We start from the raw sequence: 20,301 nt of genomic DNA, 5'->3' as shown, positions 1-20,301 counted from the left end.
CAAAAGGGTTCCTGCTGGAATTGGGGCATCTTACTTTTCTGAAAGGGGAAGCAAGCAGAAGAGCAGGATGAAAAGGAGCGTGTCCCCCAGGCGCGGAGCATGCGGAGCCGGCCGGCAAACCCTCCCACCGTCGACCCCGCCCGGGTCAGTGGGCCAGGGTGTCGTGGCCCTGTTCAAGCTCTTCCACCACCAAATTAACGTACTGAATTTTCTGAACTTGAAACTTCTCATTCCTGCTCCTCGGAAATCCTCGCAGATGAGAAATAGGTGCTTGGACGGTGAGTTTGCGAGCGTGGGAAGCGACAGGCACGCTTTGCACCAAGCTGTGTGCTCACGCACCCTGGGCATGGCTCCACGTTACACGTGGAAAATAAACAGCCACGTTGTCCGCCAGCAAAGACGCTTCTAAGGTTTCCACAGTATGTCCCAGTGTTCCGAAAACAAACTGTGCCGTTCTGTGAAAAGTACTGAGCGCTCCTGACATCAGAATTGATCTGGGAAGCGCTGGCTGAGGCGCTGTGGGTGTGAGAGGAGATGGGGGCTGGCCATCAGCAAGCGGCCAGGAGAGAGCGGCCGGCAGCCCGGTCAGATGAGGAAGGACCCCTGAGCCTTGGGCGGCCATGTGATGGGCAGCAAGATGAAATGCAAGCAGGATTTGCAACCACAACTCTGCAGACACCCCTCTGGGGTACGCCGACCTCTCGGACCCTGAGGGCTGCATGCACACCGTCCAACCACTGCGCAGGGCGGGTTCCTCATGGCCTCACTTGCACAGATAAGGGAATCGAGACTCAGCAGGGTGAGGTCACTTGCCCAAGGCCACTCAGCAAATAAACAGCTGAGCTGGGATCTGACTGTAAGTGCGGTTACTCCAGAGCCTCGCTCTCTGCCGAGTCTCGCATGGGGTCTCGCATGTGCCCTAGGGAAGGGCATGCAGGCCACCCAAGGGCAGATGTCCCAGCAGCGATTTCTTCATCTGTTGGGCTGTGGGCTGTGTGCGGGCTGGTCAGAGGTCAAAAAGAGGGAGAGGAGGTGGGGGAGCCCCCGTGGTTCTAGGGGCCATGCGCTGGGCCCAAGGGGACGCTAGCCTGGGACAGGGCTGTGGACAGGGTCCAGAGGAGGTTGGCCAACGGGCTGGGGCTGCCTTGAAGAGAATCTTTCCAAACTGGAAGCAGGTAGAGCGGAGGCAGAGGGTGTCTGTTTCCCCCTAAGCCAAAGGGAAGCATGAGCTGCGGGTTGAATTGTGTCCCTAAAAAAGACATGCTGAAGTCCTAAGTTCAGGCACCTGTGAGCGTGACCTCATTTGGAAACTGGGTATGCCTTGGATGAAATCAGGTTATGGGGAGGTCCTCCTGCAGGAGGGGCAGCTCTCATTCCAGCGTGACCGGTGTCCCTGCTGCGGGGAAGATGCACGGAGAGGAGGCGGCCACCCAGCCACTAAGGCAGGGACTGCAGGCCTGGGAGGCCATGTTGGGAGCCAGACGAGGCAGGAGGGGTCTCACCCCGGGTCTCCGAGGGAACACAGCCCTGTGGACTCTTCTCAGATTTCCAGTCCCCAGAAGGACGAGGACATACGATCCGCTGTGTGAGCCCCCCGTGAGGAACACAAGCCGTGCAGCCGAGGCTGAGCCCCTGGGGCCCTGGGGAAGCAGCCCACCGGACCAGGAGGGTTTCCTGGCTCACATCAGTGTCTTTCCAAAAACAGCGGGACACCGAGATTTCCTCAAAGGGAAGTAAACCAGCTATGTGCCCTGCAGCGGCCACTGAGACAGGCCGCAGTGGGTGGGAGCAGGGCGACCAGGGAGACCAAGTCCCAGGCCTCCAGCCCTCCCTGGGCCACACCCGCAGAAACCAGGCTGGGGAGCACCGCGCTCTGGGGACAGGACAGAGTCACCCAGAGTCAACGCAAAGGGCCCGTGTCCTGAAAATGTCAGGCAGAGTGGAGTGAGGTCTCCTCGCACTCCTCAGCCGTGGCGGGCTACAGAATTCGGGGCCATCGTGCTTCCCAGAAATTTACTTTTCTTCCCGAGTCAAAACAGTTTCCTTCGGGATAAGGTATTTGTGGTGTGAAAACACAGATGGGTGTTCACTTGTGATCGCCTGCGCTGGGGACTGGTTTAAAACCCGGATTCCAATATAACTGCCTTTGTTCAAAGTCCAGCTCTGCCCCCTTCTCCACACCTCTTCCCGTGTGAGGAAGCCAAGCGCCGGAAACCGCATTAGGATCTCATCCATCAGGACGCACTGGCCAGGATGTGAGCCACGGCCCCCGGGAGAAGGATGAGCTGTCACTTCCACAGAAGTCCAGGCGCAATTTAGAGTCAGGCACCATCTTTTTGCAAGAACAAAACCAGCAACAAGAAAAATTCCTCTTCCTGCACACAAAGAGGAAATGACTATGAACACAGGCTTTACGGTGACAAGCTCTACAGAAACGATGAATGATTCGAGACCCCGAGATACACGTGGAACGGTGGGACGGGTTGATGGCCTGTGCCCCAAATGGGGACAGACAGGGCCTTCTGGCAACCATCTGTGAAGAAGAGCGGGGGGTGGGGAGTGGCCCCCAACCCCCCCCCAATACCCGGATGCTCCCAGTGCCGCTGCCGCCTGCTTGGAGAGATTTGTCGCCTTCTGTGCTGCACCCGACGACAAGAAGTTTTACTACCATGAAATAAAGTCACCAAACTTTGCAGACAGGAAAGAAAGAAATTCTGCCTGGAGCAGGGAACGGGGGGGTATTCTGGAGTTTAGGGACAAACAGTGAGATTTTCCCATTTGTCCCAGGACCTAATTTCCGAGCACGATGCGGTCGCTCCCCCGGCATGAGCTGGTGGCTCAAACCCTGGGTGCAGCTTTGCGGTCGTGAGCCCTACACTCCTTTCAGTGACTGGACATCCCAAGAACGCACCAGGAAAACCTCGGCTCCCACGTCTGGGAGCTTTTCCAAAATAAGAGGCAGCTGCAAGACAGAGCAAGAATTGTCTTGGTGACAGCCATGAGCCCACCCTGGCCCAAGTCCCCTGGAAGGTGTGGGATCCAGACCCATTCAGAAGCGTGAGCCCCAGGAGACGCCTGCGTGTAGGACTCCTGCTGTGGACTCGGGGCCTCACTGCAGAAGGCTGGCAGCTGGTCCCTCCTGGCACCACCGGCACGGGGCCTCGTCAGACCCACCGGGCACAGGGCCTCGTCAGACCCACCGGGCACGGGGCCTCGTCAGACCCACCGGGCACGGGGCCTCGTCAGACCCACCGGGCACGGGGCCTCGTCAGACCCACAGCGCCAGCAAGGAGGGTTTCCAAAATCTGATTTACTCACTGACCAGGGATTCACCCTCAGCCCCGAGCCCTGCATGCAAGACCTTCCCCATGAAGACATGAGTGAGGGGCCTGGCTTCAGACCCCCCGGGCTGGGCTGCCTGCGGGTGGGAGCCGAGGGAGGGAGAGCTGCGGCCAGGTGGGACCCCACCTCTGGGGTTGTTCGAGTCCTCCTTGGTGTCCCCTCGCTCCATGACCAGGTGGGAGACGCCACTCCAGGATTCGGCCGGCTTTGCTGGCCTTTGCTGGTGCCTCTGACTTCATGTAAATCTCTTCCCTCGAACGAGGCAGGAAACTGGTTCTGAGTCTAGGAAGGCTGCGGGGCCGATGGCCGTGTTTCCACCGAGGCCGGAAGGCAGGCAAGGTGCCGCGAGGGGGCCACTAGCCGCTCAGGCTGTGAGGTGTGCGGGAGCTCGGGGTGGCCAGGCCAGGGGCCACGCGGCTCCAGGGAAAGGAGCCTGTGAAGGAGCCGCAGGGCAGCCCGGGGACCCGGTCATCCTGGAGGAATCGGGACGAGGCCGTCTGGTTCCTGAGCACAGAAGGATCGGTGTTTCTGGATTCGAGGTCGAAGGGGAAACCGATGATGAGCTTTCTTGATGCCACAGCACAGTCGGCTCTTGAGCCGCGAGACACGCGCGGCCGGGAAGAGAAGGGGCTGTGGCGGTCAAAGTACTTCCTGTAAGAAGAAGGGGAACGGAAGCACACTGACCCCGGGGAACGGGCACCCCACACGAGCCACTAGGCTCCTGCAGTCGCTCGGCGGTGATGCAGGAGTCGAATGTGGACACAGATGACGGTGGCCGACTGCTGCTTGCGAACAGTGAGTTAACGAGACAGCTTGAGTTCTGCATTTCCTCCTAATAAAAAGGCCGTGCCGGGCTCGCACCACAGCCGGCACTGGAGTTTCCGATGCCAGCAGACGGAGGACAGAGCGAGGCGCTGAGGTAAGCGCCACGGGGGCAGCGCACATCCTCAGTCCCCACGCCGCTTCCAATGGGCTCCGCGAGCCAACGTCAGCTGCCTCTTCCCAGGCCAGGGCGCACGCAGGTCTTCACAGAGCGCCGACGAGTCTCTCGTGTTTGAGACCTAACAATGCTATAAGACTTTGATCTAGGCTGGGCTCCTCCTGGGGCTCTAAATTACCCATCTGCTCCCACTCTGGCAGGCTGGCGGCCGAGGAGACGGGGACCGTGACGGCAGGTGATTTCACTCTGGTCTCAAGGTCCTCAGGAGGCAGAATGAGAGGAATGACGTGCATGCTTTACGGCCGCAAGCTCTTCCTTCAAATACATCTCAAGTGGAAATGCAGTGTGCGGACGAGGAGCACAGAGCATTGGGGTGGGGGCGCGGAACACAGCCCGCTCCGGCCGCTGCTTCCTGAGGAGCTCCCGGGCCTCGGGGAGGGAGGTCGCAGCCCGAGCCTGCATTACCTGGCCCCGCGGAAACCTTTTACACGCAGGAGGGAAGCCGAGAGAAGGGTGCAGGCCGGAGAGCGGACAGAGCAGACACCCTCCCTCCGTCTTCCCTTGAGCAGAAGCCCCATTGCTACGCTGGGGAGAGAAGAGGAGAAAAGGGACTCATCGCTCTTTTCTTTTTCATTTCACACCGAATGCAGGGGTGGCAGCATCAGGGGTGAGTCTGCAGGGAGCTGGAGAGCCCAGGGGAGGCTCACAGGGCAGCAGCTAGCCAGCTGGTGCGTTCTGAGCGGTGGGAGGCCCAGGCAGCTCGCTGCTGGTACCCCAGCTGAGGGGAGCTTCAGTGCGTCCAGGCCAGCGCCACAGCCCTCCCGGGAAGGAGGGAGGAAAGGAGGAAGAACGCTCCAGCACCATCACCTGCCGAGCAGCCTGGGCCAAATCACAGTGTGTACCGTCCCTCATCCCAAACACCCTCGTGATGGAGATCCAGGGTGCGGGGAAGAGCAGCGGAACAGGGAAGCCGGCACAGAGCCGCTGGGGAGTGAGTCCGGGCCCCCTGCAGCGGGCTCCCAGGCCTGTTCCTCTCAGCCAAGAGCCAGTAATAACCCCGGAGCCGTTGCGAGGCGGAATAAAGACGCGGAGTGAGGTGCCTGGGGCCAAGATGGCCTGCAGCAGACATGGCTCCCTTCTGGTGAGGCAGGCCCAGGGGAACTCTGGAGCGGCCACCGGGGGTACGCTCCTCACGCCCCGTCCCTTTGCAGCCTCCCTGGAGCAGTGCGTTCTGGGTAGGAGCAGAGTCCCACAATGTGGTGCCAGGAAGGAGCCTGGGGACCCACCTCCCAGCCCCTTCCCTTTGCATCTGAGGAAAGGGGCTCGCGGAGCAAGGATTAGAACCCAGAGCCTGACTTCCAGCAGGTACGCTGGTCCTAGAAGTGCCTGGAAGAGCCGAGGGCTCAGGGGGTGCGTAGGCAGGCCCACCTGTGAGCGGGCGACCTTGGGAAAGGGCGGACGCCGGCAGAGCCTGTTTCCGCTCCGTCAGCGGCTCCACGCTTCTCGGGAGGCTCCTCAGGATGAGTGATCGAGTATTAATGGCACCCCGTGGCGCGGGGCACCGCACAGGCCTCCTGGGCTGCCGGCGGAGCCAATCAAAGGACCTTTGGCTGCATGAGCTCCCGCTGGTTCCGGGGCGAGGAACGCAGGTGCCCCCGGCCCCACGCTGCTCGCAGGAAGCTGAGTTCTGGAGGCTGTCCTCCTGGTGCAGGGGAGGAAGGACAGGACACAGCCACGGGGGCCCCACGCGAGGGGTGGCGCCCAAGCCAGGGTGTGGGTGGCACGGGGACTCGCGCACCCCGGCCAGGCCTGGGACACGGCCACTCGGCTCTGTCCCTGCCTTCATTTCCACAGAGGCGGCACCAGGGCGTGTGGGGTCGGGGAGAACGGCACACCGGTGATGTCTAAGGCCTCCCAAGCTCTGAATTCCATGACTGATGGTCCAGACTCAGCACCAGTCAATCCCGCGGTGACTCCGTCCCGCCATTTCTGTTGAGCTACTTAAAACCCAATGCAGGAGAGTTTCCAGTTAAGAAGGGTTACGATTCTGCACTTTCTGGGGGCCTCAGGCAGGAGGGTGGGAGAGAGCCGATGCTCCCGGGCTCGCTGGTCTGGTGGGGGTGGCAGGAGGGGCACCAGCCCCACGTGGAGAGGCTCCCGGCTGGTTTGCGGTGACATGGCGACACGTGACCGCATCCCAGACTACTCCTTCACGTGCTCTGAGTTTTCCTCACGTAAGATGGGAATGACGCAGACACAGGGGGGCTGGAACGGCCTGAGTGTATCCCAAACCCACGAGGGGCCCTTGGGCGGCCCTGAGCAGGGCAGGTCACACGTGAGGACCCCAACTTCCTGCTGCGGGTCTCCTGCTTCCTTCACGGGTTCGCCCTGTGACTGCGAGGTGCTTCCTGCCGTGGAAAGGGCGCCGGGTGCTCTGGGACCCAACAGGTGCAGACAACCCATCCATGTCCACACTGGCTTTCAGTGTCGATCCTAAATCGGAACATTTCCAGGGATTTCACATTTGACCAAACAGGGTTTTTCAAGTTCTTTCTTGTTTTCTCGCTTTCTCTCAGAAGGCCGCGGAGCTGCGCGGACCCCTGGGCACTGGCAGGTTCTCAGGAAATTGAAAGCCACGTTCCCTGTAATGGGGTCTGAAACTGGCGGGTTAAAGCGGGAAACCACCGTGGGCATCCTCAGCTGTGGGACCGGTCGGATTGAAAAATTCAGATGTTCGGCTTCAAACGAGGTCAGGCTTGCTTGTTCCTGGGAGAAAGCCTGTGGAAAAGGTGGGGGGGCTCTTGCCCAAGTCACGCAAATGGGGTAATTTCGTCCGTATTTGGGAGAAGCAAACACAACAGCCCCCAGGCCTCCCACCTTCCCAGGCACCTGTGTTTCCGCCTCCTTCTTCCTTCCCTGGAGTCTATTTGACACACAAGGTTACATCAGTTGTGCAACGTAGGGATTGGACGTCTATACACACCGCCAAACAGCCGCCACAGTGAGCCTATCACCAGAGTTCATGCAGGACCACTGGCTAAATGCCCCTGCTGCATCGGTTTTCCAGCTGGGAGTCTGTGTCTTCATGCCCTCCCCAGGTCCCCATCCCACGCCCTGCAACCTCCAGTATGCTCTCTGAACTAGGAGTATGGGCTGTGTTTGTTTTCTTAGATTCCACATTTAAGTGAAATCATGTGGTATTTGTCTTTGCTGACATTTCACTTAGCATACCCTCTGGTCCATCCAAGTCATTGCAGGTGGCAAGACCTCACTGCTCATTTGATGGCTCAGTAATACAACACTGTGTATGTACACACCCATCTTCTTCATCCATTCATCACTCGATGGACACCTGGGCTGCTTCCGCATCTTGGCTGCTACAAACATGGGGTGCCTATTTCCCTTCAAATCAGTGTTTTCATTTGCTTTGGGTAAACACCCAGCAGTGCGATTGCTGGATTGTAGGGAAGCTCTATTTTTAACATCTTGAGGAGATTCCATACAGTTTCCAGAGTGGCTGCACCAGCTTGCATTCCCACCAACAGTCCCCCTTTCTCTGCATCCTCGCCAACACCTGTTTTTCTTGTGTTGTTGATTTGAGCCATTCTGACAGGTGTGAGGTGGGATCTCACTGTGGTTTTGGTTTTATTTCCCTGATGGTGAGTGATGCTGAGCATCTTCTCACGTGTCTGTTGTCCATCTGTTGTCCATCTGTTGAGGATATCTACATCTATGTTCATCAGGGATACTGGCCTGTAACTTTCTCTTCTTGTGGCATCCTCGTCTGGTTTTGGGATCAGGGTAATGCTGGCCTCACAAAATGAGTTTGGAAGCATTTCCTCCTCTATCAATTTTTTGGAAGACTCTGAGAAGAATAGGTTTTACTGAATGTTTGGTAGAATTCCCCTGGGAAGCTGTCCTGTCCTGGACTTTGGTTTGCTGAGAGGTTTTTGATTTCTGACTCAATCTCCTTCCTAGTCATCAGCCTATTCAGATATTCTATTTCTTCATGATTCAGTCTGGGAAGATTCTAAGTTTCCAGGAATTTATTCATTTCTCCTAGGTTGTCTAATTTGCTTATGTCTAATTGTTCATAGTGTCTCTTATGATCCTTTGTATTTCTGTAGTATCAGTTATAACTTTTCTTTCATATCTGATTTTATTTATTTGAGCCCTTTCTCTTTTTCCTCTTGGGGAGTCAAGCTAAATGTTTGTCAGTTTTGTTTATTTTATCACAGAACCCCCTCTTGGTTTCATTGATCTTTCTGTTGTCCTTTTAGCCTATCATTTATTTCCTCTGATTTTTTTTTTAAGATTTATTTATTTGAGAGAGAGAGTGAGTGCACGAGAGAGCACAAGCAGGGGGGGCGGCAGAGGGAGAAGCAGATTCCCCACTGAGCAGGGAGCCCGATGTGGGGCTGGATCCCAGGACCCCAGGATCATGACCTGAGCCGAAGGCAGACACTTAACGACTGAGCCACCCAGGCGCCCCATCCTCTCTGATCTCTGTTATTTCCTTCCTTCTACTAACACTGGACATTTATTCTTCTTTCTCTAGTTCTTTATGCTGTTAGGCTAAACTGTTTGAGACTTCCCTTGCTTCTTTAGGTAGGCCTGTATTGTCATGAACTTCCCGCTTAGAACCACTCTTGCCCCATCCTGTGGATTTCACTGTGGCTCATTTCTGTTTTCTTTTGTCTCTCCATATGTTTTTATTTCTCCTGTGGCCCAGTGTTTGTTCAGTAATATGTTGTTTACTCCACATATCTGTACTTTTTCCAGATTTCTTCTTGTCATTGATTTCTAGTCTCCTACCATTCTGGTCAGAAAAGATGCTTGATATGGTTTCAGTTTTCTTGTGTTCACTGAGACTGGCTCTGTGGCCCAACATGTGATCTGTCCCTGGCAGTGCGCCATGTGTACTTGAGAAGAATGTGCATCCTGCTACTTTTGGACGGAATATTGTACATAGCTGTGAAGTCCATCTGGTATAATGGGTTGTTTGAGGCCAATGTTTCCTTATTGACTTTCTGTCCTTTACTTATTATCTACCCACTGATGTAGGTAGAGTCCCCTGTTATTATTGTATCCATCGAGTCAACTTCTCCCCTTGGGTCTGTTAATATTTGCTTTACATATTTAGGTGCTCCTGTGTTAGGTACAAATATACTTATAAATGTTGTATCTTCTTACTGGACTGGCACCTTTATCACTGTGTAGTACGGGAATAAGGGACCCTTCACTGTCCTTTGTTAGAGTCTTTGTCTCAAAGTCTCTGACAGAAGTGTCAAGAAGCTTTCTTGCTCACCTCCATGTGCACAGAATGTCTTCTGCCCCTTCCTTCTCAGTCTGTGTCCTGACTTCTGAAGTGAGTCTTCTGTGGGCAGCATAGACACGAGTCTCCTTCTTTAATCCATTCAGCCACGCCATGGCTTTTGGTTGGAGAATTTATTCCATTTACATTTAAAGTAATTACCAATAGGTGTGTACTTACTGCCATTTTGTTGTTTTCTGGCTGTTGTTGTAGTTTCTCTCTGTTCCTTTCTTCTCTTTCTCTCTTCCCTTGTGGTTTGAGAACTTTCTCTAGTGTTATGTTTAGATCCCATTCTCATTTTCTTTTGTGTATTTACTATACGTTTTTGCTTTGTGGTTACCATGAGGTTCACATACATCGTCCTGTATTTATAACAGTCTATTTTAAGTTCATAGCAACTTAAATTTGAACACATTCCAGAACACTACCTTTTCATGTTCTTTGTCACCTTTTACATCTTTTTATTTTATGCATTCCTTAACTAATTAATGTAGTTAGTTAATTTTGCTACTTTTGTCTTTTAACTTTCAAAGTAGCTTTACAAGTGACTAAGCCACTACCCATTTACTCTATATTTACCCTTTTTGAGTGAGATTTTTACTTTCATATTTTTTTTGTTATTAATTAGTGCCAGTTCTTTTCAGCTTAACCGTGTCCTGTTACATTTCTTGAAAGGCCAATTTAGTAATGATGAATTCCTTTAGCTTTTGGTTGTCTAGAAAACTGTTTATCTCTCCTTTGATTCTGAATGATAACCTTACAAGGTAGAGTATTCTTGGTTGGAAGTTTTTTCCCTTCAGCACTTTGAATATGTTCTGCTGCTCCCTTCTGCCTTGCAAAGTTTCTGCTGAGAAATCTGCTGATAGCCTTATGGGTTTACCTTGCTGTTTCTCTCTTGCTGCTTTTAAGATTCTCTAACTTTTGACATTTTAATTATAATGTGTCTTGGTGTGGATCTCTTTCGATTCATCTAATTTGGCACTCCCTCGGTTTCCTGGACTGTGGATGTCTGTTTCCTTCCCAGATTAAGGAAATTTTTGGCCATTAGTTCTGCAAATAGTTTTTCTGCCCCCCCTTCTCCTTCTGGGGCCCCTATAATGTGAATGTTATTCCACCTGATGTCCCAGAGTTCCCGTATGTTATCTTCATTTGTAAAAACTCCTTTTTCTTTCTGCTGCACTGTCTGGGTGAGTTTCATTGCTTCCAGCCCACTGATCTGTTCTGTTTCATCCAGTTGTTGAGCCCCTCTAGTGTATTTCTCAGTTCAGTTCTTGTATTCTTGAGCTCTGTGACTTCTGTTTGGTACTTTCTTATTTTCTTTGTCTTTGTTAAAGTTCTCACTGTGTTCATCCACTCTTCTCCTGAGTTCAGTGAGTATCCTTATGACCATTACTTTGAATTCTTTGTCAGACAAATTACTTATCCCTGTATCACTAAGGTCTTTTTCTGAGGTCTTGTCTTGCTTTTTCATCTGAAACACATTTCTCTGTGTCCTCATTTTGCTTCACTCTCTGTATTTGTTTCTATGTGTTAGGCTGAACAGCTACCTCTCTCACTCTTGAAGGAGTGATGTTTGGAGGTGATGAAACTTCTCATTCATCCTGCCCTAGCTCTTGGCTGTCTCTCGAACCTCTGTGATTGTTTAAACTGCCTGATCTATTCTTGATATGTCCCCCTGTTGAAGGTGTGCCAAGACCCGTCAGTAGAAATCTCACTTAGTACCTTGCTTTACGCTGACTGGAAGCCAGACCCTCAGGCAGCAGCTTTTAATGTCTGCAAATATATACATTCCTATGGGGCCACAATCGTAATCCTTGCTGGTGTGTAGACCAGGAGATGTGGGGGTGTCCCCTGGATGACACAGCAAAACTTGGTCCTTTCCAGATTTGATTCCATCTTTTTCCATAGATATCTACTGAAAGAAGGACTTCTGCTTAAAGGATCTAGCCCTCTAACTTAACAGTGGGCAAACCAAAGAATCTTTATGTGGCGGGGGGGCGGGGTCACAATCAAGATTCCAAGTTCCAAGTTTGAACTTCAACCATCTGTCTTCCCAGTGCTAGCTACCTGCCTGAAAGATGTAGTCATGTGACCTCTGCTGTTAACCTGCTCCCAGGAATGCCTGTCAGCAGATCCCCACCACCCTGAGCTACTTCCAGGCCATTCAAAAACCTGAATGTGAGAAGAATATTCTGGATACTTAAGGCTTTTGGATGGTTTTTCCCCATGTAGAGAAAGAGCCTTTTCTGCAGTCACTATATGCAGCATCCCTTATAGCCCCAAAACATGGTACCTAGAGGATTCTGGGCAGTTAGCACCTCCTCCTAGACAGCCCCAGGGTGCATGCAGTCTCCCCTGTAAGTACTGTTGCACAGGTGGTTCACTGACTTATTTGTATGCCCCTCGACATCCTTTCACGTTCCTACCCTTCAAACCACTGGGCTGGCACCCTCACACACACTGAGACACATCGCCTAGGCTGATGAGCCCTACAGAGCTTCAAAATGCACAGCCCTCCATGTGAGTGAGATACTCAGGCTCCTCTTCTCCCAAAGCTCAAGTGGAGACAGAAAACTTGTTTCTGTTTGGTCTCCGGGAGAAAGAAAAAAAACCCTGCAAATCCCTGGGTAGAAATTTTCATTTTACAATTGTGGTATCACCTACGGGAACTGTCCTTCCAGCCCTCCCAAATGCATAAACACTTACGTACCCCTTGGTAAAGGTAGCTGCATGCCGATGCAGGTGCTGTCTGTCATGATGCCGGACTCTGGATAACGGGACTTGTCGTCTGGTTCTTCCCATTAGAGTATAAACCCTTCGGAGTAACAAATTACTTCTGGTACTTTCTTTATCGTTCCCCAGCGCCTAATCTGGTGCTGCTCTGTGCATAGCAGGTGTTCAATAAACACCACCGACAACTGAGTCCTAGCACTTGTAAATAAGAAAATGCCCACATTCGCTGTTAAAGGTCTGGGGTTTGTTTTTCTAAAAATGTCTTGGGGTTCTGTGTGTATGTGTGTGTGTGTGTGTGTGTGTGTGTAGCAGACAGGGATGAATGCCTCGGGATGAAGGCAGAATGGACAATGCGTGGGGATGAAAATCAGAGGCCCACAGTGAGCCAGGCTGGCACACAGGGGCCTGTGGAGCCCCTTCCAGGTGTATTTATACACACGCATCCATTTTTAAAGGATGGAGCAACGATCTGATGCAAGACTTGGTGATTTCTGGCGCTTTATCCCCTCCCCCAGCTCAGCTGCAGGGAACACAGGCTCCAGGAGCCTCTGCTCTTAGAAGTGCACAGACGTTGGAACACACAACCTGGACCTCTGGGGAAGGTGACAGAGCTTTTCCTTCCAAAGTATGAACTCCTTCACAAAGCGAGGCGTCCACTCTGGGCTTGCTGACCCATGAGGGGGGCAGCCACCACCCGACGCTGGTGCCAGAGAGGCCTAACCTCAGAAGACACCCCGCGGCCCACTGAGGACAGGAGGCGCCACGGCCCCAGAGACGGAGGGTCTGGACACATCGTGTCACCCTCGAGATGTCCGTCCTGGCCTGAGAGGAGACACAACCCCAGCCAGGCTCTGCACTGTAATGGGGAGACGGGGTGCCGGGGGGCAGCAGTGAGCGGCCTCCGTCTGCCGCACGTCCCCTGCAGCTGGGAGCTGTACAGCGACAACAACCGGTCTAGAAAGATGAACCCCTTCCTACGGTTAATTCTTCCAAAACTGTTTGACTCTCTAAGAAATGGCTATAAAAACATCACGTTGCTTCCCTGCTGGACTGCAAAGTGATCAGAACAAGGTAGTTAGGTGATGTACCTTGATGATTAAGCACACAAGCTCTGACGTGACAAAGACCCGCCTCTGAGTCCCAGCGCGCCCACTCTCTGGCTGTGGGAATTGCTGAGTTTCTGGAACTTTATAAGCCTCGGTTTGCCCATCCGTGAAGTGGGTCAAAAACAGCACCTGCCTCACAGTGACTTACCTCATCAAACATTTGGACACACGGTAAGCGCTCAGAATTAACGGCAGTTACTAGTGTTGTTCAGTGCTTCCTCCTGTTATGTGGGATTCATCTTCCACACAAACACTAGAACATGCAGGACAGTCGTGAGTGTGCACAGAAGTGTGGGTACTCGGTTCACACGGCCACGCCCAGATTCTCACTTAATGTGACTCTGCAGAATTCTGGGAGCAATATTAATGGTGGCCCTTGATGGACCGACCACCCAGCATGTACCATGCGCTTCACTAAATGTGTTACATTTGTTGTCACGCTGGATCCTCACGGTGTCAGGAGGCACGCATGACCATCTGCCCCATTCGACAGGCGAGGGAACGGGGCTGACAGAAGCTAAGTGACACACCCCACGGCAAAGCCGTCATGTGGGGACCCACAGTGTGACCCCGGCCAGTCTGGCATCGGTCCACACTCTTGCTCAATGTGGCACACTGCCTCCTGAGCCTCTTGGTGACCCCATCTCCTGGCTGTTGGCGGGTGTGGAGAAGGCTGGGGGTGGGGGGCCACAGCCGATGCACTGGTGGGTCCCAGTGAGCCCAGGAGGGAATGCATGAAGTGCTTCCACAGCACAGCTGACCAGACCTGGGTGCTCGGGTGTCAGATCACCCCCACATTTAAAAGCCCCTGAGAGCATCATGCTTTCCAGCACCGTGCAATGATTTTCACTGGGACATCGAGAAAAATCAGATTGTGTGCTAAGATGGGAAACTGAGGGGGGAAACGGGTGACAGATGCAAGGGGCAGAGTCCCTGGGGACAGATCACCAACGATGGACGCCCCGTGACAGCGTTTCACAGATATGACCCCGCTTTTCAAAGACCGTATACGATTCAAGTCAGGCTGAAGAAACACCAACTCCCGGCACCTCTGGATAGCCTTCTGTGAACCCTCACCTGTTACTCTGACCCATCGTTCAACTTAGCCCAGTTTCTATCAGGTATTGAGACAAAAAAATCCCTCAGTCCACGCTGTGCCTCTCGGGTCAAAATCTGGCTTTGGCGTCTTTAGCCAGTTAGCAGTTCAAGGTCCCACGAGTGATCCCATCAGATACTTGACAGGGAGAATGGAGATGTGAAGATTATTCAAACACACGCACGCACACACACATGCACGCGCACACATGCACTCACACACACACAGACACACGCTCACACGCGCACACAGGCACACATGCACACCAAAACCTGAGGGAAAAGGCCGTCGTGGCCTTCGTGGCAGCGGTCACCCTTGGCCACGGCCCTCGCTGGTGGAGGACGGGGCCACATCACAGCTCCCCCGTTCCAACCTTAGCTCGCTGCCCCTGACGCTCGGGCCTGTTTTATTTTGCTCACATCGTATTCTCCAGGCTCCACAAAAACAGCTCTCAAAGTTTCAAAATGAAGCTTATCAGAGGGTGACCACGTGAAAAACATTTAAACCAAACTTGACAAGATCTTAAAACAGGCATTTCAGACCAACAGAATCGTAACCATGACACCTTCCACCCAATCTAGCTCTGGCTTTCTGAGCAGGCAGACAGCCCCTTTCCTCATGGCCCAGGCTCACCTCCGCCTGCCTGCGCGTCTGGACACAGGGGACGCCCCATCCCTGCGGGTGAGGGTCCCCAGACTTAACAGGTGAAAGTACTGGACGCTCAGTTACGTTTGAATCGCAGATTTACCATGAATTAAGTGCCATGCAATATTTAGAGCACATTCATATTAAGAAATTATTTGTTGTTTATCTGAAATTTGGCTTTCACGGGGCATCCCATGTCTTACCTGCCACGTGCACTGGAGGCTCAGCCCCGGGGACCTGGGATGGGTGGGGGCTGGGCTCACTAGGGCACTCCTGTCCTGGCCCAGGGCCCCCCGCCCACTCTCCCACTGGCGCTGCTCTAGGAGGCTCCCCGGCCCCCTCTGGCTGTCAGCACCCCACGCACCCCGTGGTCTGGCATCTTCCCTGCTGCATGCAAACCCTTGAAAGAACGCCATGCGATCGTGTCTTGTTTCCGGGAAAGGCTGCTCACAGGCTCCGGGGGCTCCTGACTGGAGCCTGCTTTCATTTTCCTCTTCACCCTCACAGACCCCTCCTGCCCACCGTGCTCAGAAGCCAACACACACATTGGTGCGTGTTCTTCTGTCATAATTTCAAGACCTGCATGAAAGTGAGGGCTGAACCAGCATGCCCACCTTTGCAGTGGGAGACCCCCCAGTCCTGGGCCTGCGCCTGTCCCTGGATGCCCTGTCCCCTCACTACTGGGAGCGCTGTTCAGGGCAATGACACACATTCAAGGAGAACGGCGAGGAAGGAGCCCTCGGCTTCAGGCTTCCAAGTGTGTGCCGGCAGCCAAATGGCTATAGCTAAGCCATAAAACGCATGGAACAGGGAGAAGTGTGGACAGAATAAAGCAAGGGGGAGATGAATGACGCCATGATGCAATCTGTTTTCATTTCGTGCAGAGAAAATTAATTTTTGAGGACATTGCACTTAACCTGGCAATATTTTGCGGTTTAACCTCAAATGCTTGAAGCTCCTCTCTCTTATCCCCTTTAAGCGTAGGGCAGGGGAAGCCCGTTTTACGACTGGCTGTAAGTCCTGCCTCTCGGGGGATGACCAGCCTTGCTGCCCCTGTTCGGGGCCGTGTGCACTCAGGGAATAAGAGCTACGCTGACCATAATTCTCAGTTCATCACCTCCCACTAAGACATCCACTGTAACAGTGATTCAACCTCCCAAAGAGCAAACGCGTTACCTTCCAGAGCAAGGCACCGGGGTGGGCTGGTCGACCAGATGAGGCTGTGTAAGCACTCGAGGTGCTCGGCCCCCTCTAGCTTGTATCCAGGGAAGCAGTGGTAGGAGATGACCGTCCCCACAGGGAAGGAGGTCTGCAACTCGGAGATGTTCGCATAGCCGTTGGAAGAGGTGAGAGGTCTCAGGCAGCCTGTGACGGGGGAAAGAGGAGGGACGGTCACACTCGGTCCCCACTGTGCACTGATGAGACCTGCGAATCCCTGGCCCCCTGCGGGTCCGCCCGCTGCAAACGTGACATGGCCTCCGAGGCTTGCGCCTCAGCCAGACGCCCGTACCCACTTTCCTGTTCTATTCATGACGCGGATATTTGGTGTCACGCTTACAAACCACACGGAGAGGCCCGGGAGCAGGGAGGAAGTGAGGGAGGGCACAGCTGAAATCGGGGAGCCCCGAGTGCACCTCACAATCACCCAAGGAACTTTGAACAAACGCCATCCTGGCTGCAAGCCCTGGGTCTGTGCACAGGCTGGGCACCCTGTCTTTATTAAAATCCCAGGTGATCCTAACGTGCTGTTGGGGTGAGAACCACTGAGCTGCTGTGCAGGAATCATATACCCCAACCGTTTCGATGGTGGGGAGCCTGGGGGGGGGTCTCGAGAAGGTGGTGGCGGAAACCCCCTTCCGCTGCGTGGACTGTGGGGCAGGTGCCTGCCGACCCCACACAATTCAACGTCAAGATCGATTTGTGTTTTATGTGCAGTTTATGTGGCTCTCAACCTTGAGGACGACCCAGGGAAAGGGCGTCTCAGAACACACCCCACTGGGCCCTCCCGTGGGGCTCCCCAGACAGGTCTGCACGGAGCCCGAGGACGCCCACGGCAGGCGTGGGGCCAGGCGCCAAGAGCCCCCACAGCACACCCAGAATTCTCCATGCCGTCTGCGTCCCCACACTCCTGCTTCTGCAAAACGGAAGAAGCTGTCTTTCCGTCTCGAAGCCCATGCAGCCCGTGGAACCTCCCTGGCGGCGCAGAATCCCATTTTGTGAAGCCCCCATGGCGATCCTGGGATTTCCTATTGGCTTCAGCGGTCTCACTGGATGGAATAATGACCCTGCAGAGCTGGGGCTCTGCCCGGGGAGAACTAATTGTGTGTGAAGTAAATAGTGTATAATGGAAATCCCAACTTTCCCTTCCAGTCGCCAAGTACAAATCACATGACACCCACGGCAACAGATGCCTGAGCTCTGCTCCCGAGCTGACTCGCTTCAATGTTAGAAGCATTGAAGGGCTTCGTGCTCCGTGGACTGCTCTGGTCAGCGACACGGTACGCAGTGTCTGCGTTTTGGGATGAGACCAGGGTGAGGCCAGGGAGGCCCTGGCATGCAGAATTTAGGGAGACGGTCCCTCTGGGGCTGACCATGTCCCGGTGCCACAGAGATCCTCGACCCACCACCCACCACCACCCAGACCACATCGAGACATGTGGCCACATCCTTTCTCCACGGCCTGAAAGGAGTTTATGTCTGAGCTGAGCACGGACAGTGTTCGCAGCGAAAGTGAAATGCTGGGGAGCAGGGGAGATTGGGAATCAGGAATAAACAGAATCTAGGACTGAGAAAAACAAGACAAGCATATTAACATGAACAAGTGAACGTATCAAGCCCCTCAGCGCCGTTCAAACGAGCTGGCACAAGGGACGGTGCCCGTGCCTCCTCCCAGGAAGGAGTGTCGCTCCCGGCCGCCCACACGGACGAGCTGGTGTCCCCTAAATTAAAACGAACGGGCCCACAGTGAACAACAGGCATCCGGACGCTGCTCTCCAAAACACAAAGTTCCCACGGAAAATGTGGCCTAGGAACAGCCCCCCGCCCGCTCGCCTGCCCCAAAAGGAGTCAGATGGGGTTCTAACTCCAGTAGTACATCAGGGCAAGAAAGACACGCTCCTCGGTTGGAGACCACCGTCCTAAACACAGCAGCAGAAATCGGGCTTTGACTCGATAGTTTGATGCAATTTCTATTTGCACTTCTAGGCAACAGCGAGCCGGCTCCTCAGGCTCTCGCCCCTCCATCTGCAGGTGTGAATAAAAGCCACAGGACGAGACGTCAGTCTGAGGGCCAATTATGTCCCCCCTGGGGCTCCAAGGTGTCTGGTGTCTAAGCCCACCAGATCCCTCACGCCCCTGCTGTGCCAGGCGGGCGGGCCGCTTGGCAGCCAGGCCTCCACCTGCCTCTGTGTGGAGAGGCCTGATGAGAGGACAGAGGGTCCCAAGGAGGTCCGAGGGGCCAGGTGAACAAGGAGAAGGCCGCACCTGAGCCCCTGATGAGGACACCGCCATCAGACATTTCTTAAGAAATAATTGGGACCAAAAGAGCTCGTAAAGAGGCGCACAGTATTTACAAGACCTACAAGGAAGAAACCTCTAGAAAGGGTGGGAGAGCGGGGTAAGAGGGAATCATGAGGCAGAGGTGGCTGGTGTCGGGGGGAACGTCCTTGGCCCCAGGACAGGAGCAAACCAGTGGTCCGTAAGGTTCACTGAACATTCAGCCCGACCTCAGGTTGCGTGCCAACTCTGCAGAGCATCCCTGGAAGTGCCCCTGAATCACGTGTGTCCCTGGAAATGGCATGTGTGGCAGGCCACACGGCACGGGGGTTTGGGCAGAGAAGTGCATGGGGGAGGGGCCGGTCTGGGCGCCCTCAGTCCTCCCGATCCCCAAGCCTTTGTTCTTGCAAGGGGCCATGACTCTTCAGCCCTCACAGAAGGAAATCATTTATTTCCAACCGCAGGGCACACAGAGCAATATCAGAGCCCGCCAGCCGTGACTTCGAGCCCAGTGTTAACATTTGTCTCGACTGGAACATGCCTGTGCTCTGGTGCGAACAGACCTCCTCCCCTGAAGCATGAATTATGCCTTGGCTTCCGAGTCACAGGTCAAAAAATAAAATCGGAACTAATGTGCACACTAGGACTTATTTTCACAAACAGGGCCCTCCACGTTGGCCCAGGCAAATCTTAAAAATGCAAGAGGATTCATATTTACTGTGTGATTTGGATAAAATCTGAATTTGATTATTTTTCTGCTCTTCGTGCATTATAAAAAGGGATGACATTATTAAGAAAAAATAGCCTCTGTAAGATTGGCCTTAAATATATCCTCACTACCACTAAAATAAGCATAAATGCTCTGCTATTTTCATTAAATATACAACAGTTCATCATCGTGCTCACAGCCCGGTTACAAACGCCTGTTTCTTAAACGACTTTTGGTTTCTCAGCGTGGAGGAGAATCCAGCATTGCTCAAGAATAAGGGATTCCGGTCTTCGCTCTCACAGCGGGCACGTGGGGCTGGCGGGGACGGCAGGGAGGGTGTGGGGACTCTGAGACCAGAGCCGGCGGGCCCTGCTTCCCTCCACGTCCCGCTGGACAGACACGCGCGTGCTCACGGCCGCGCCCCCACCTTGACAGAGCGGCAGGTTGTCCCACGTCCCGTCACCACCGCACAGCGACACCATGTTGTACAGGTCCGGGTAGCGGATCTTGAATCCTTCGTGACAGGTGACGATCAGCTTGTCTCCGTGCCTGTACGTCTTGTTATGAATCTCAGCGTCGTCAATTTGAGGGATATGGCAATCTGCAATTGTGTAAAAAGGACACGTTATTTTTTTAATTTAAGCTGGTTGTGCTTCACAGCGTGACAAGAAAGCTCTTATTTTCAGACCTGGCCTCAGGCTACCCTGTGGTAAACGGTCCTCACTCACTGCTAGGCTCGGATCCCGAGGGCCAGCAGCAGAACCCGCTTCACGGGGACAGAGGAGGAGGTCCGGATCCAGCCACGAAAGGAACTTTACCTCCTGCCTGCGACCCTTCGCACCATGCTGTTGAGCCTCAGGCGATTTTGGAAATAAGTGAAGAAGGACAAGAGTTGGGGGCTCACAATGTCCCCACGCGCCC

At 53.8% G+C, this 20,301-nt stretch overlaps 1 protein-coding gene across 3 annotated transcripts in view; it reads right to left on the bottom strand.

The window, feature by feature from the left end:
- Window positions 1–20,301, bottom strand: part of SUSD4 (sushi domain containing 4) — an 85,844-nt gene that overhangs the window by 15,040 nt on the left and 50,503 nt on the right. For all 3 annotated transcript variants that reach the window (XM_032393921.1, XM_032393919.1, XM_032393920.1), the window contains 2 exons: window positions 19,808–19,981; window positions 16,353–16,541 (listed from right to left, as the gene is read on the bottom strand). In XM_032393921.1, coding sequence (XP_032249812.1) covers window positions 16,353–16,541; window positions 19,808–19,981 — 363 coding nt within the window. The remainder of the gene's footprint in view (window positions 1–16,352; window positions 16,542–19,807; window positions 19,982–20,301) is intronic.

Source organism: Phoca vitulina, unplaced genomic scaffold (assembly GCF_004348235.1).
Source record: "Phoca vitulina isolate PV1807 unplaced genomic scaffold, GSC_HSeal_1.0 scaffold78, whole genome shotgun sequence".
NCBI lineage: Eukaryota > Metazoa > Chordata > Mammalia > Carnivora > Phocidae > Phoca > Phoca vitulina.
This window is presented reverse-complemented; position numbering and strand designations above follow the sequence as displayed.